The sequence below is a fragment of the Nicotiana tomentosiformis genome, chromosome 1 (genome assembly GCF_000390325.3).
Source record: "Nicotiana tomentosiformis chromosome 1, ASM39032v3, whole genome shotgun sequence".
Classification (NCBI taxonomy): domain Eukaryota; kingdom Viridiplantae; phylum Streptophyta; class Magnoliopsida; order Solanales; family Solanaceae; genus Nicotiana; species Nicotiana tomentosiformis.
The window spans coordinates 98,550,916-98,565,375 of record NC_090812.1 but is presented as its reverse complement, the minus strand read 5'-3'; the positions used below and the strand labels follow the sequence as shown (position 1 = coordinate 98,565,375).

The 14,460-nt window shown below is 35.2% G+C and overlaps 1 protein-coding gene and 1 long non-coding RNA gene across 2 annotated transcripts; both read right to left on the bottom strand.

Moving 5' to 3' along the window:
- Positions 1-1,007: 1,007 nt before the first annotated feature.
- Positions 1,008-3,403, bottom strand: LOC138900781 (uncharacterized). The gene is made up of 2 exons (XR_011412049.1): positions 2,584-3,403; positions 1,008-1,244 (listed from the first exon to the last, which is right to left on the bottom strand). It is a non-coding gene; the product is annotated as an uncharacterized lncRNA (long non-coding RNA).
- A 9,908-nt stretch (positions 3,404-13,311) lies between these two features.
- LOC138907412 (uncharacterized) lies at positions 13,312-13,901 on the bottom strand. Its single transcript, XM_070198011.1, has 2 exons — positions 13,695-13,901; positions 13,312-13,551 (listed from the first exon to the last, which is right to left on the bottom strand). The coding sequence occupies exons 1-2, from the start codon at positions 13,899-13,901 to the stop codon at positions 13,312-13,314; spliced, it is 447 nt and encodes a 148-aa protein (XP_070054112.1).
- Between the last annotated feature and the right edge of the window lie 559 nt (positions 13,902-14,460).

Genomic DNA, 14,460 nt, shown 5'->3' with positions numbered 1-14,460 from the left:
TAGTCGTAGAGACTAGGTGTAGTCATGATATCTTACGGAGGGAGAATAGGGTCGTGAAATAATCAGGCAGGGATTTAGTTTTTTACTGTTGGGTTTTGCTAGGAATATTAATGTGTTTAGATTTTTACGAAAGAACTTTGATTTTTTAACTGCAATATATGAGTAGCAAGTAGGCACCGTTAGTTTTTAGCTCCATTAAGTTAGTTAGACCAAAGATACTTTACTTTAGCAAATATAAAGGATTAAAGATGCTCATATATACATATTTGAAGGATAAAAATGAACCTACTCTCATAGATAAGAGATACTTTTAGCTAAAAATCAACAGTTAGAAATATTTATCAATAGTCATCCCCTCAACTGGAGGTGTTTAAATAGAAAAAATAAAAGTTAAGAGGGCCGACTTTAAAAATCGGGACAAGTCCAGGTGTCCATTTAAGTATTAAACCTAGACATTTTTACCTTCCTATACACTATTTGAAACTTTATTACCCTCCCTACTCAAGTTTCAATTTAATTACATAGGCATATATAATTTACCAACTATATACATTTTAAAAATTTAATGAGAATTAATTAACTCCTATAATCTCGCTAACGTACATAACTCATTCCCCCCATGTTTCTCTGTCCATACCCCTGCGATTATGTACTCTCTCCCTCTATTAACGCTCTCTTCCATTTTTGTTCAAAAAAACTTTTATAATCTCTCTCAATCTTTCTGAATTCTCGCTCAAAATCCTACGAAATCAGTAACAGCTTAAAATTTCCCTTCCCTTACAATGAAGAAGAAAGGAGTTCCGGAGATTAGCCCTAAAAAAAGCTAATGTTGGTGATATTCCTACTTTTAATTTGGGTGTTTTATCACAGGATTCACCCAAAAAAGTAGTGAAATCGTCACTGTCACGACCCAAAATCCAACTAGTCGTGATGGCACCTAACCCAACCTGTTAGGTAAGCCAATTAACAACTATCCAATTCTAATAAAATTTAATAAGACAATTAAGTGAAAGAAAATATCTAAGTTTTATACATTCTCCAAGGACTGGTAGTACAAATCATTAGCTTCTAAGATTAGAATTGACAAAGTTGGTATGAAATAAATACATTATCTATTCGAAATGTACATATAAACATATTTTTATAAAACTAAGGCTACCATAAACAAGAGGCAGCTACAACCGGAACTCGGTACGTCTTCAAATCCAGCTCCCGTCGATCACAGCAACATCAACATCCAACATCTGTACGCAAGGTGCAGAAGTGTAGTATGAGTACAACCAACCCCATATACTCAATAAGTAACAAACGTAACCTTAGGTTGAAGGTAGTGACGAGCTGGGACAATGGTCAGAGTCCAACTCTAATAACCAGCAACAGTTAATAACAATATAGTAAATATGGTGCAAGAAATAACTCAGTAAATAAATGCTCAGCTCGTATAAAATTCTGGAAAATAAATGCTTCTTTTCAAGTATACAGTAAAACTTAAATCCTTTGCCGAAATCAACAAAATATGAGTAGGTTTGTAAAACTGTGATTTTTCCCAAAACTTTTCAACAATACTTAAGATGTTTCATTTTTTTCAGATAGCATGAGAAAAGTACATCTCTATGCCTACATGTCACTATGCATGCGAAATCATGAATGACGTAATGTCGTACAACATGAGGATAAATGCATCTCTATGCTTGTATATCAAGTGTGCATGTCAAATGCAATGTATCTCACAGATGAAATCATGTACTCACACTCTCAAAGTACTCAATCTCACACTTTTCACTCATCATGCTCAATCACTCAGTACTGTGCATGGCCAATTCAGCCCAGGGAAGATCCATCCCGAAATATATACATCAACTGGCCATCAGTCACTTAGTACTGGGTAGGGCTAATCTAGCCCGTGGGGAAGATCCATCCCCATGTATAAAAGATTCGGACAAGATCCATATCCAGGGAAGGTCCATCCCTCAATATAAATCAAACTATGCTCACTGGGGTGTGTGCAGACTCCGGAGGGGCTCCTTTAGCCCAAGCGCTAAAATCTGCATGGACAACTCATGTGCTATAATATCAATATCTAGATCCACACGGACAACTCACATGCTATAGTATAAATATCTCAAAATCAGGCCCTCGGCCTCACTCAGTCATCAACCTCTCCAGTCTCTCGGGCTCACAATGTCATGAAACTAGCCCAAAATAATGATATGATGTATCAATAAATAACAACAGAGACTGAGATATGATATGCAATGAATGCACATGACTGAGTATGAAACTGCAATGTAAGCAAATAACTCAACAACAGTAATGACCCCAGTGGGTCCCAAAAGAATAAGCATGTAGCCTAGTCATGGTTTCTAACATAGATCACGACTCAATAGCTTTAGTACGTAAAGATTTTATGGTTATAGGTAAGCTCATGTAACTACACAGTACCACAAAAATAATGGAGTCACGATTTACATGGTGCACGCCCACACGCCCGTCACCTAACATGTGAATCACCTCAACAGCAAACACATAATACGAAATTCGGGGTTTCATACCCTCAGCACTAAGTTTAGAAGTGTTACTTACCTCGAACAAGCCAAATCCAATACCGAGCAAGCCAAACAATGCTCCTCAATGCCATCCCACGTGTACCAACCTTCGAACGTCTCAAAATTAGCCAAAGGCAACTCAAATACATCAAATAAATCCCAAGGAAACAATTCCAAATGATAAAGGTCGAATCTTAATCAAAAACCTGAAATCGACCCAAAATCCAATCTGGACTCGCACCTCGAAACCCGATGAAACTTATAAAATCCGATAACTCATTCAATTATGAGTTCAACCATACTAGTTTTACTCAAATTCGACTCTGAATCGACGTTTAAAACTCCAAAAATTCACTTTATGAAGTTTTAGACAAAACCCCCCAATTTTTTCTTTAAAACTCATAATCCAATTTCCAAATATGGAGATAAAATCTCGAAATATAATCAAAACCGAGTTTAAAATACTTACCCCAATCCTTGTGATGAAATTTGCCTCCAAAATTGCCTCAATCTGAGTCCCACATCTCAAAATATGAACAAAACAACCAAACCCTCGATTTAAAGCTTATGCCCAGTCATTTCCGCTTCTGCGGACACAAGAGCTGCTTCTGTGACACGAACTTCGCTTCTGCGACTCCACTAGCCAGTCGACCCCTCGCACCTGCAGGTCTCCATCCGCTTCTGCGCAACCGCATGCGCGAAGTCAAACGCGCGTCTGTGCTCCATCTCGCTTCTGCGCCCAAGACCATCGCTTCTGCGGGGCCACAGATACGCCCCAATTTTCGCTTCTGCGATTTTCCTTACCAAGCTCTCCCTCGCTTCTGCGACCAATTGTCTGCATCTGCGTCTATTCTTCCGTAGATGCGGAAGCACCAGAACCAGCATGCCTTCAACAATGCAACATGAAATGAAAATGATCTGAACCTCGTCCGAAACTCATTCGGGCCACTCGGGACCCCGTCCAAATATGCCAACAAGTCCCATAACATAATACAGAACTATTCAAGGCCTCAAATCACACATAACAACATTGAAACGACGAATCGCACCTCAATTCGAACTAGAATGAACTTTAAACTTTCAACTTCCAAAACTCGCGCTGAAACATATCAAATCAACCCGGAATGAAACTAAATTTTGCACACAAGTCTTAAATGACATAACAAAGCTATTCAAATTCCCGAAACCATAATCCGAACTCTATATCATCCAAATCAACTCTCGATTAAGCTTATGAACTTTCCAAACCTTCAAATTTCTAACTTTCGCCGATTAGTGCTGAATCCTTCTAGAAATATCCAAATGCAAATCCGGCCATACGCCCAAGTCCAAAATCACTATCCGGACCTAACGAAATCCTCAAAACTCTATTCCGGGGTCAAATTCACAAAATTCAAACTTGGCCAACTCTTTCATCTTAAAGCTTAAATCATGAAATTCATTTTTCCAAATCGATTCCGAATAACCTGAAAACCAAAACCGACGATTCACATAAGTCTTAATACATCATACGGGGCTACTCATGCCCTCAAACTACCGAGAGAAGTGCAAATACTCGAAACGACCGGTCGGGTCGTTACAGACACATGCAAAACCAGAGACAAAGTCCATGTTTTCCCCTCCTGATGCTACGACAGAAGCTCGAACAAAACTCAAGCATGACAGGGATGCTGGTGAAGCTTCTACATCTGCTAAATCAGTAAAGCAGAAGGGCAAAGAGATTGCTCGTGATGATGATTTCGTCGAAGAATATGTTATCCCGAAACTTGCAAAAAAAAAAAAAGTTTCTCCTACTGTCAAACCTTCAAAAAAGAAGATGGTGCAAAAATCTCCTAAAATCATACCCCAATAATTATTGGAGAAGGTAAAATTTTAGTAGTTATAATTTTGGTTCTTTTTTTAGTTACAAAACCTGTTCTCATTCTCATGACTATACATATTTTTTATTTTTTTCTGTATTTGTAGAAATTTTATCTATATTGTGTATATTTGTTGTTGGTTATCAACTTTTCTACATTTTACTGAAAATTATAGATTTCTTGTATATTATTCGAAATCATTTTGTTAGGGAATATACTACATGATTTAGTTAATTTTATTGGTTATTATTTGCTCTATTTGTAGATGTTAGTTTTATTTTCTGTAAACGAATTATATATATTATGTCTAGTAGTTAGTTTCTAATTTCTTGCTCTAAACATAATTTTATCAGTGCATTTGTAGCTTCAATGTAGTTAGTTGTTATATATGTTTACTAATTTTGTAACTTACTTGTATGCAATGTATTAATGTCTTTATGATTATAGATAAAGTGTAGTAGAATTGTGATTATTTTGGTTTTTGGTCTTTAAACAAGTTTTATTAACTTACTGTTTCTTTTGGTACATAATCGAACATTGTTTACACCACATGATGTTGATTATGGCATCACTAGGCTCCATACATTATCCGACCATACTGTTCCTCGCCAAATCAAGGTGTTATTGTCTAAAAATGGGTTAAAGTTGTTTAAAAGACATATTTTGGGCATTTTCTTTCCCTGCCCAAAATATGTATCCAAAATCAGGTAATTCACCTTCTCATGAAGTATGAATTAAACGCATTCGGTTCTCATTTTTTTACAGTACAGATAAAGGGTGAGAGGCTGAACTTTGGGTTGAGGAAGTTTGCCCTTATCACTGGCCTTAGATGTTTTACATAAGTAACAAACTTTGGTTACACAACTAAGTATGACAGTAAAACAATAAGGAGCTATTTTCCGAATAAGGAAAAAGTTGAGAAGTCATACTTGAAACAAATTATAACCAGATGTAGTTGGGTGAATGATGAGGATGCAGTCAAGCTATGTATTCTCTATCTAATAGAATTTGTCCTCTGTCCTTCATAGAAAGATAATGGTTTGATAGATAATTTTAAGTTCTATTTGGCAGATTCGGGGCTGTATGCGAATTTCGCATGGGGTATCGAAGCTTATACACAATTGCTTCAGTCTGTTAGGCATAAGCTCAAACCTTATGTGCATTTTTATCTCATTCGAGGTTTTTCACTCGCTATGCAAATCTGGTTGTATAAGTGTTGCTCTATAGTCAACACTGATATAGGTACAAGGGTTGGTAATTCGATCTCCCACATACTTAACTGGACAACTAGTAAGGACAAGATATGAATTTCTGCATTGGAACAGAGAATGATCAAACAATCATGGATCAAGGTAAATATTTTTCACTTCTGGACAAACAATATAATACAAATTATCTACACATTTTATACATATGATGACTAGGTCCCTCATATTTATTTTTTTTCAGTCAGTTCACCAACATGCTTGAAGCCTGAGAAAAATAACTTTGCCAGACAAAGTTGAATACATCCTTGAAGAAGCTGAAACAAAGGTCGAGCATCCAACAAATGCTCCATCTCCATTTGGACATATACATGCAATGGGAATAGATGACAAGAAAAATATTGTGAAACAATAAAAAAATTCAAGAAAATATGTTGATAAGGTAACATCTTAAGATAATCCTAAATGGTTTCTTTAATTTATGTTATGCAAATTATTTCTTTAACTCTTTCTATTTTAATACGTAGGTCGGTTCAGACCTTGGATTGTTCAAGAAAGAGGTATACCTATATATATATATATATATATATATAAGCCTCTATTTGTCATATACATTATAACCATTTTTTGTTCTTTAGGTTTTTCAAGAACTAGGTAGCATTCGACTGCTACTCGATAATTCCATCAAGTGTGTGTTACAAGCAATAAAAAGTCAACAAGATACGAACATTGATGCTAAGAAATATATTCATTTTGGACAATAATTTTTACCATGTTTATGTTTATATTAGCATATATATATATATATATATATATATATATATATAAGCCTCTATTTGTCAGATACATTATAACCATTTTTTGTTCTTTAGGTTTTTCAAGAACTAGGTAGCATTCGACTGCTACTCGATGATTCCATCAAGTGTGTGTTACAAGCAATAAAAAGTCAACAAGATACGAACATTGATGCTAAGAAATATATTCACTTTGGACAATAATTTTTACCATGTTTATGTTTATATTAGCATTCATAAAGTATATAGCCTAATAAATTCCCATTATAGTTTACTGACAGTTCTACGAAAAATGATGAGCATTACAAAGAAAAGAACAAACAACAGAATCCGGGCAGTAGTGCTAAACTAGTGTTGGGCAGCAACAGTAAAACATGTATTTTAACAATTTTAATACAATTTGATGACAAATAACCTACATCATATCTACATATAGCCTAAATTACCAATAAATAATCTACATTATATTTTCAATTGTTGTCTTAGGTATATGACACATGTCTGACATTCAAAATGAGGAGAATGTTCCTATATGTGTTGACTTGTCTTCCCAATTTCAAGGGGCATTGGAGGAATAAATTGCAGGTATGATTTAGTACATTTTATCAACATATTTCATAATACAAATTACATCTTAGCTACATGATAGCATCTCAACAAATTAACTACAATTAAACTACAATTTATCTATAGTGTTGTTTCTGTTTATTACAAATGATCTATAATTTTATTAAGTTGTACATATTTATTGTAACAGAGAAGGAAACTATGCATGTGGACTCTCCAAAACATGATGCAAAAGTTGGCATACAAGGAGAGCATTTAAATGAGGAGAAGAAGACTATGCATTTGAAATCTCCCATTCAATAAGCAAATGTTATACAACAAGGAGACGATTGCAGTGAAGATTTCAGTGGTATTATATGTTACAATATAATTGTAGGGAAAAAAAACAACAACTTTCATATAAGTTTCAGTTTTCCCAAAAGAACTAATGCAACCAACATACAATGTTGTTCTTTTATTTAAATTTTGTAGGTGAAGCAGCCGACTACATCAATGTAGGTGATTTGGACAATGACTCCAGGTCTGGAAAAAGGGCAGTAACACTGGATAATTTTGAGCTGCTAGAAAAATTCTCACAGATTGTTAAGTTCGGCGAGGTAAATGAAGATGAAATAACCCCTGTGCATTAGGGAAGAACAAGGGTTCCTGGAAAGCATGCCATATCCCAATTTCTCCCTTATTTCAGTTATGGGGGAAGCACTTCTGTTGGACCTCCTCCAATTTTCAACATCAAGCATCCATTTACTGGGGTTATTGGCGACGATGTTGATCCTGACTTGTTTGAAGAATTCAATAAGTGATTATATTTAGGTACCGACACGGTTTAAAGAGGTTCGATTATACAATTTTTTCATATTATCAAGTGCATACAATTTATGGATTTCCAACTAAAACTACATAATAATTGTACTTGTTATGTCTTTAAATATGAGGAAGGTGCCTTGTACTTTAAAAGATAACCAGATCAAGCCGTGGTTTGATCTTGGAGTGGAGAAAGTTGATAAAAAAGATCGGTTTTATACTTTGGCACATCCCGGGTAAGTCATTAACAACACAGTATACACACACCCTGGCAGAATTTAATGATTAGCTGTAGTATTCTGTTATTTTAGAAATCTATAGATATTTTATTTGAAAATTATAGTTAAATTGTATGAAGCATTGAGAAATAATAAAATCTGTTTTTTGCAGCACATTGATGTTATTTTATACTATTTTGAGGAAGAGAGGAAAGTATGGTCTAGAAAACAAAACACGGTTTACAACCACTGACTGTATGTTCAAGACTAGAATTGAACAAATTTATGAGAGGTACATTAATGCTCCTGCCGATAAGAATCTTGTTGTCAAATCCCAAGACGTCGTATCAGAATACATAGTGGGGTACTGGTTACTTGCAAATATTGCATGGGACAAAGTTGATTTTGTGATTATACCCATAAACTGTAATGACTCGACTAGTTGTTTTGAGAATTAACATTTTGTTCAGCGACTTAAGGTCCCGATCAACTTCATAATATGTATTATGACCCGCGTGTGTGGTCGAGTTTGGTTTTGAAAGAACAATTCTTATTTTTGAAGCTTAAATAAAGAGAGTTAATCGGAGTTTGATTTTTGAGCAAACGACTCCATAATGGGATTTTGATAGTTTCAATAGTTTCGTATGGTGATTTCGGACTTAGGCATATGTCCGGATTTAGATTTGGAAGTCCGTAGGATCATTCGGCACATTTCGGCGAAAAGTTGGAAAAATAAAATTCTTGAAATATTCATAAATTCAACCATAAGTCGATTGGTTGATAACGAGGTCAGATTTTGATTCTAGAAATTGGAACAACTACATTACGTCATTTATGACTTGTGTGCAAAATTTGAAGTCATTCCGGATTAATTTGATACGTTTCGGCGTAAATTATAGAAGTTGGAAGATTTGAAAACTCATAATTTGATTTGAGGCGCGATTCGTAAATTCGGCATTATTTGATGTGGTTTGAGGCCTCGACTAAGTTCGTATTGTAGTTTGGTACATGTTGGTATATTTGGTTAAGGTCCCGAGGGCCTCTGGTGGATTTCGGAAGGCTAACGGATTGGATATCTGGACATTTGGAACTGGTGGATTTTTGGATTTGGTGGTGTTCTTGCTTCTGCGGAAGCTTCATCGTAGAAGCAACCTCGCAGAAGCAAGGTTATCATTGCAGAAGCGACAAGGAGCAGGGCTGTCATTTTTCCACAGAAGCGAAAGCAACTGCGCACATGCGACACCGCAGATGCGGTGCCTGGAACGCATAAGCGGTTGGCTTCGCTGATGCGCAAGTTGCATTGCACCTGCGATTGCACAGAAGCGGAAATGAGTCCGCAGGTGCGAGAGGGGCTGCTGGCCAGTGCATTCGCAGAAGCGGGGTTTGTCTTGCAAAAGCGAGCACGCGGAAGCGTGAAATTTGTTTGCATGTGCGAAACTGGGCAGAAACATAAGGATTGAAGTTGGTCATTTTTCCATTCTCTTTTTGGATTTTTGGAGCTCGATTTTGGGCGATTTGGGATGGACTTTTTCACCAGCTTGTTTGGGTTAAGTGCTCTATATCCGAAAGTGATTATATTCCATGAATCAATGGTTATATTCATCGTTTAATTCGAGTTTTAATGGAGGAAATTGGGATTTTTGTAAAACTTTTCAAAAACGTAAATTAAAGATTTGGAGGATGATTTGTTATTAGAATTCGATAAAATTGATAACTCGTATCAGAATAGGTGTTCGGATTTCGTAAATATTCTGTCGTATTTCGAGAGGCGCTCCCCGCGTTGACTTTTGGTTGACTTTTTAATATGAATTTTTAAGTCAACGTTTTATTATCCATAATTATTTTCGATGAATTTTAATGAAGTTATACAAATAATTTGGATAGATTTCAGCTGTCTGGAGGCCAATTCAAGCAAGAAGGCTATTTTGGAATATCGACCTAACTTCAAAGAGGTAAGTATCTTGCCTAATCTTGAGTGGGGAAATTACCCCTTAGGCATTGAGTCGTATGTGCCATTTGTGTAATGTGAAAGCCATGTATGCGAGGTGACAAGTACGTACTCGGGCTTATATGTACAAATTGTATTGGTTTAAAGTCGTAGGAATTCTTAAGTATTAAATTGGAAATTTGCTGGCACTTATTAAATCCTTATTTGTCATGCCTCGTTCTTTGTTTGTCGAATTTGTTTTATATGATAATTTGGTGTGATTGATATTTTGATCCTTATGTGGATTCTGTGTGCTGGTTAAGTTGCCATTTTCTGGAAATATTTACATTTTGGATTTTCCATCTGCAAATAATTATTAAATAAGTTTAAATGGAGACGTTAATATATTTATCAGAAATTTGGATTTGAGAAGAGGTTGTTCTTGCTGATTTATTCTTCCATCTTTTGCTTTTGCATGTTTACTTTGGGACTACGAGGCGATACTTTGGGAGATCCCCCTGTCTTGCATATTTACTTTGGGACTACGAGGCGGTACCTCGGGAGATCCCCCTTTTTTGCATATTTACTTTGGAACTACGAGGCGGTACCTCGGGAGATCCCCCTATCTTGCATATTTATTTTGGGACTACGAGGCGGTACCTCGAGAGATCCCCTTGTTGAGCATTTACATTTGGGTTTACGAGGCGATACCTCAGGAGTGTCCCTGTTGTTTACCTCTATTTGCTATGCTGTTACTTTTCTGTAAAATTTCCCGTCGTTCACTCGTCAGTCATTTCATTAAATTATTATGTCTTCTATCTTGTGAATTGACTGTATGGTTGGGATAGAAATATGAGTACGAGGTGCTGTGAGATATGAAGGTGGGTTGAGACCCGAGATTTTTAGAATTCTGAAGTGACGTGTCAACCTATGATTTTACTTGAAGGAAATCGTATTCGAAAGATTTTACTTGAAAGGAATTATATCCGAAGGATTTTACCTGAAAGGAACTATATTCGAAAGGTTTTTATTTGAAAGAATTATATTCGAAAGGTTTTACTTAAAAGAATTATATTCGAAATGTGTTTATTGAAAAGAATTATATTCGAAAGGTTTTATTTAAAAGAATTATATTCGAAAGGTTTTTATTTGAGAGAATTATATTCAAAAAGTTTTATTTAAAAGAATTATATTCGAAAGATATTTATTTGAAGAGTTATATTGGGAGATATTTATTTGAAAGATTTACATTCGTGAGATATTTATTTGAAGGAAGTATATTCGGGATATATTTAATTGAAAGGATTACATTCTAAAGATTTTTATTTGAAAAATTAATAGATAAAAGACGTATATTTTGAAAGACTTGATTAATTGATTGTATTTGTCTTTATTATTCGTGTGAGCAATATTTATGGTGTTCTTGCTGCCTTGTTGTTTATGTCACTAGTGGATTATTGTTGCTGTTATGCTATATGGTTCTATTATATTTTGTATGCTATGTTGCACAGGTTATTAGACTAGTGAGTTTCTTGACTGTACCTCGTCACTACTCCACCGAGGTTAGTCTTGATACTTATTGGGTACCGACTGTGGTGTACTCATATTACACTTTTGCATATTTTTGTGCAGAGCCAGGTATTGGAGATATCGGACTCGGACAGAGTTAGTGTGTTGATCACAAGGATTCAAAGTAGAGCTGATTGGTTGTCGCAGTCCCTTGGAGTCTTTCCATTTTTATTATATTGTCACTCATATTCGAACAGTATTGTATACTCGATCCTTAAGATCATTGCATGTATTCAGTTAGAGTTCGTGATTCAGTATTACCAATCTTGGGAGGTTTTTTTTTATATTTGTTTCTGCTTTTAGTTTTGACACTTGTATTAAATTATATGTTTTAAAAAAAAAAGAGGCTCGAAATGAAATTGTAATCGACTTACCTAGTATTAGAGACTAAGTGCCATCACGACGCCTGTGGTGGGATTTTGGGTCGTGACATAAACATTATGGAGAAATTTCATTGGTTGTTGGTTGTGTTTGACATTACCGATAGGGTTCTATATGTTTATGATTATTTGGTCTCTTCACGAAATCACAAATTTGTTGAATATGTTATCGACAAGTTTGCTATTATGATCCCCCTCTACTTTTCATGCACCGACTTCTATGCAAGCGTCCAGACATCAACTACAAGAACATAAAGGCATACATTGAAAAAGATGTTACTGACCCTCTTAACATTTAGTGATTGGTCGGTGAGATACCCCAGCAAAAAGAAGGATCACTGTATGTGCTACGTTTCTTTTTATCTATTTAACCAATTATATTTTACATTGAATGCTGAATCTTTTTCCCTATTATTTTTTGTAGTGATTGTGGTGTATACGTGGCAGCATTTGCAGAATATGTCAGCATTGGAGAGCTATCGATTTCGAAGGAAGACCTTTTTGATATTGATTAATACTGTAGACACTGTGGAGGGCTCCTTTGGGATTATGCTAGGAAAAAGCAAGAGCTTGGTGCAATTAGTGAAAGTGAGGTGACTGACAGATTAGCAAGAGGATAAGGTGCACTAGCTGTGAACGAGAGAACATAAGTCCGAAAAAAAGAAGAATTAGTTGCCTTTTTCAGTAGAAAAATTGTAGTTAAAATGTTTAGTTGTAGCTGGATTGTAGTAAAATTATAGACAAATTATTTATTAAGAGCAAGTCAGGTAGAATTTATTTGTAGCAGATTTGTGCTACAGTTGTTTTACCTTTTATTTTATTATTTTGTCCAGAATTCTACTACTTAGAATAGAAAACATATGTGGATTTTTTTGGTTGAAAGTTGTTAGTACTTGATCTCGATATTGGTACTATATAATTTATTTACAGCATAACTATAATTATGTCTACAACTACTATACAAAAATATATAATCTATTCAATTTTAGCAGTGTTATTAGGAAAGGCTGAAAAGTAATAAATAAACCCAGTATTTGAACAAAACAACTACAAACTAATTGTATTAAGAGTTGAAATCTGTTTAGCAAACATTCATTATATGAGACAGCTTTTATTAAAATTAGCAACACAATTACACCACAACTATAATTCTCCAGAATAGAACAAATGTTCTTCATATGTCTTAAAGAGCAGATTACCATCAACACTACTTAGTAAAAAAAAACTTTAAACTGTATTGATTTTTATTTTCTTTTGGGGGCATTCCTACAAGATATTTTGTTATGCCCTTCTAGTCCGCAGTTGCCACATGAAACTTTGTACTTCTTTGCATTTACTTCATCATATGGTTTGTATCTTTATTTTTGAGGTCTCCCCAACTGCCTTTTCCCGGTAGGTGGCTTTACAACTTCTTCGGCTATATGTTGTGGCACATTCGATTTGCTTTAACTAGGTAGCGGGTCTACTAGTATTTCATAAGTCTGCATAAGGCTCTCCCTCGTGTAAGAAGGAGAATAATAGTTTTCATAAGGCTCGTTCATGTGCCTCAAAGCCACCAAAGCATGTGGATAAGGAAGTTCATCGATTTGGAATTGTCCACAACTACATCTCTTGTTTTGAAGGCAAACAATGAAGCGCTTCACACTATCTATCACATTATGGATGTAATCTGTTGAAGCCCTCTCCTATAATTTTATTACAAGCACACAAGTTGTCAGCAACATATACAAAATAAAATAACTACAATTATACAACAATATTTATACAATTAACACTGTATATTTAGTTTGATGGAATCAATGATTTGATGTTATTGGCTATAACCTACTCTCATCTTCTGTGATAATGTCCTATTGTCCTCCAACTCTTTGTTGTATTTTTTCCCAAGGTATGTGAACGTACCATTTGCATTCAATAACTTTTCATTAGTCCAACATTCAAGAAGAGTACTCATGTACTCTAATAGTTCTACCGCGGGCAGCTCTCTTGCATCTTTGGTTACCGCATTCAATGACTCTGCAATATTTGATGTCATCGTCCATGTTCTGTTCACCGTAGCATATACCCGAGATCATATGTGATAGCCAATATCGTATATGTATGCTTTAACACGTGTGTCGATCTCTTCAATCTTTGACATTCTTTCATTAAATTCATCAAGCGTGTATGATAATGTCGTGATAAAGTACAGTTCGCTTAACTTTAAATGACCCTTCTTGAACTTTGACCTTACATTTGTCCAAATATGACACATGCAGGCATAATGTGGCATGCCGGTATAAACAATAGATGTTTCCTTCAAGATACTCTCATTCCGGTCCGAAACAACACACGTATTTGATTTTTCACCGTATGCATGTTTGAATTGCTCAAAAAATACCTTCACGATGCGTTATTTTCTGAATTAACAATGACATATGCTAGTGGTAATATGCTACCTATCACATAGGTAGCAAAAAAAAAATGCAATTTTTGTAATAAAACTTGAAAATATAAAAAATACTATCTCAAAAATAACTTTATAACAATATTTTTACAATTAATCTACATTACATGCTGCATCCATTATGCTAGCTGTTAACATGATTCCCCTA

Excerpts from the sequence above, each read along its gene's own strand:
- LOC138907412 (XM_070198011.1), bottom strand. The coding sequence starts at position 13,901 with ATGACATCAAATATTGCAGAGTCATTGAATGCGGTAACCAAAGATGCA. Across the intron at positions 13,552-13,694 it reads CATTATCACAGAAGATGAGA|GAGAGGGCTTCAACAGATTA; the intron begins GTAGGTTATAGC and ends ATAAAATTATAG.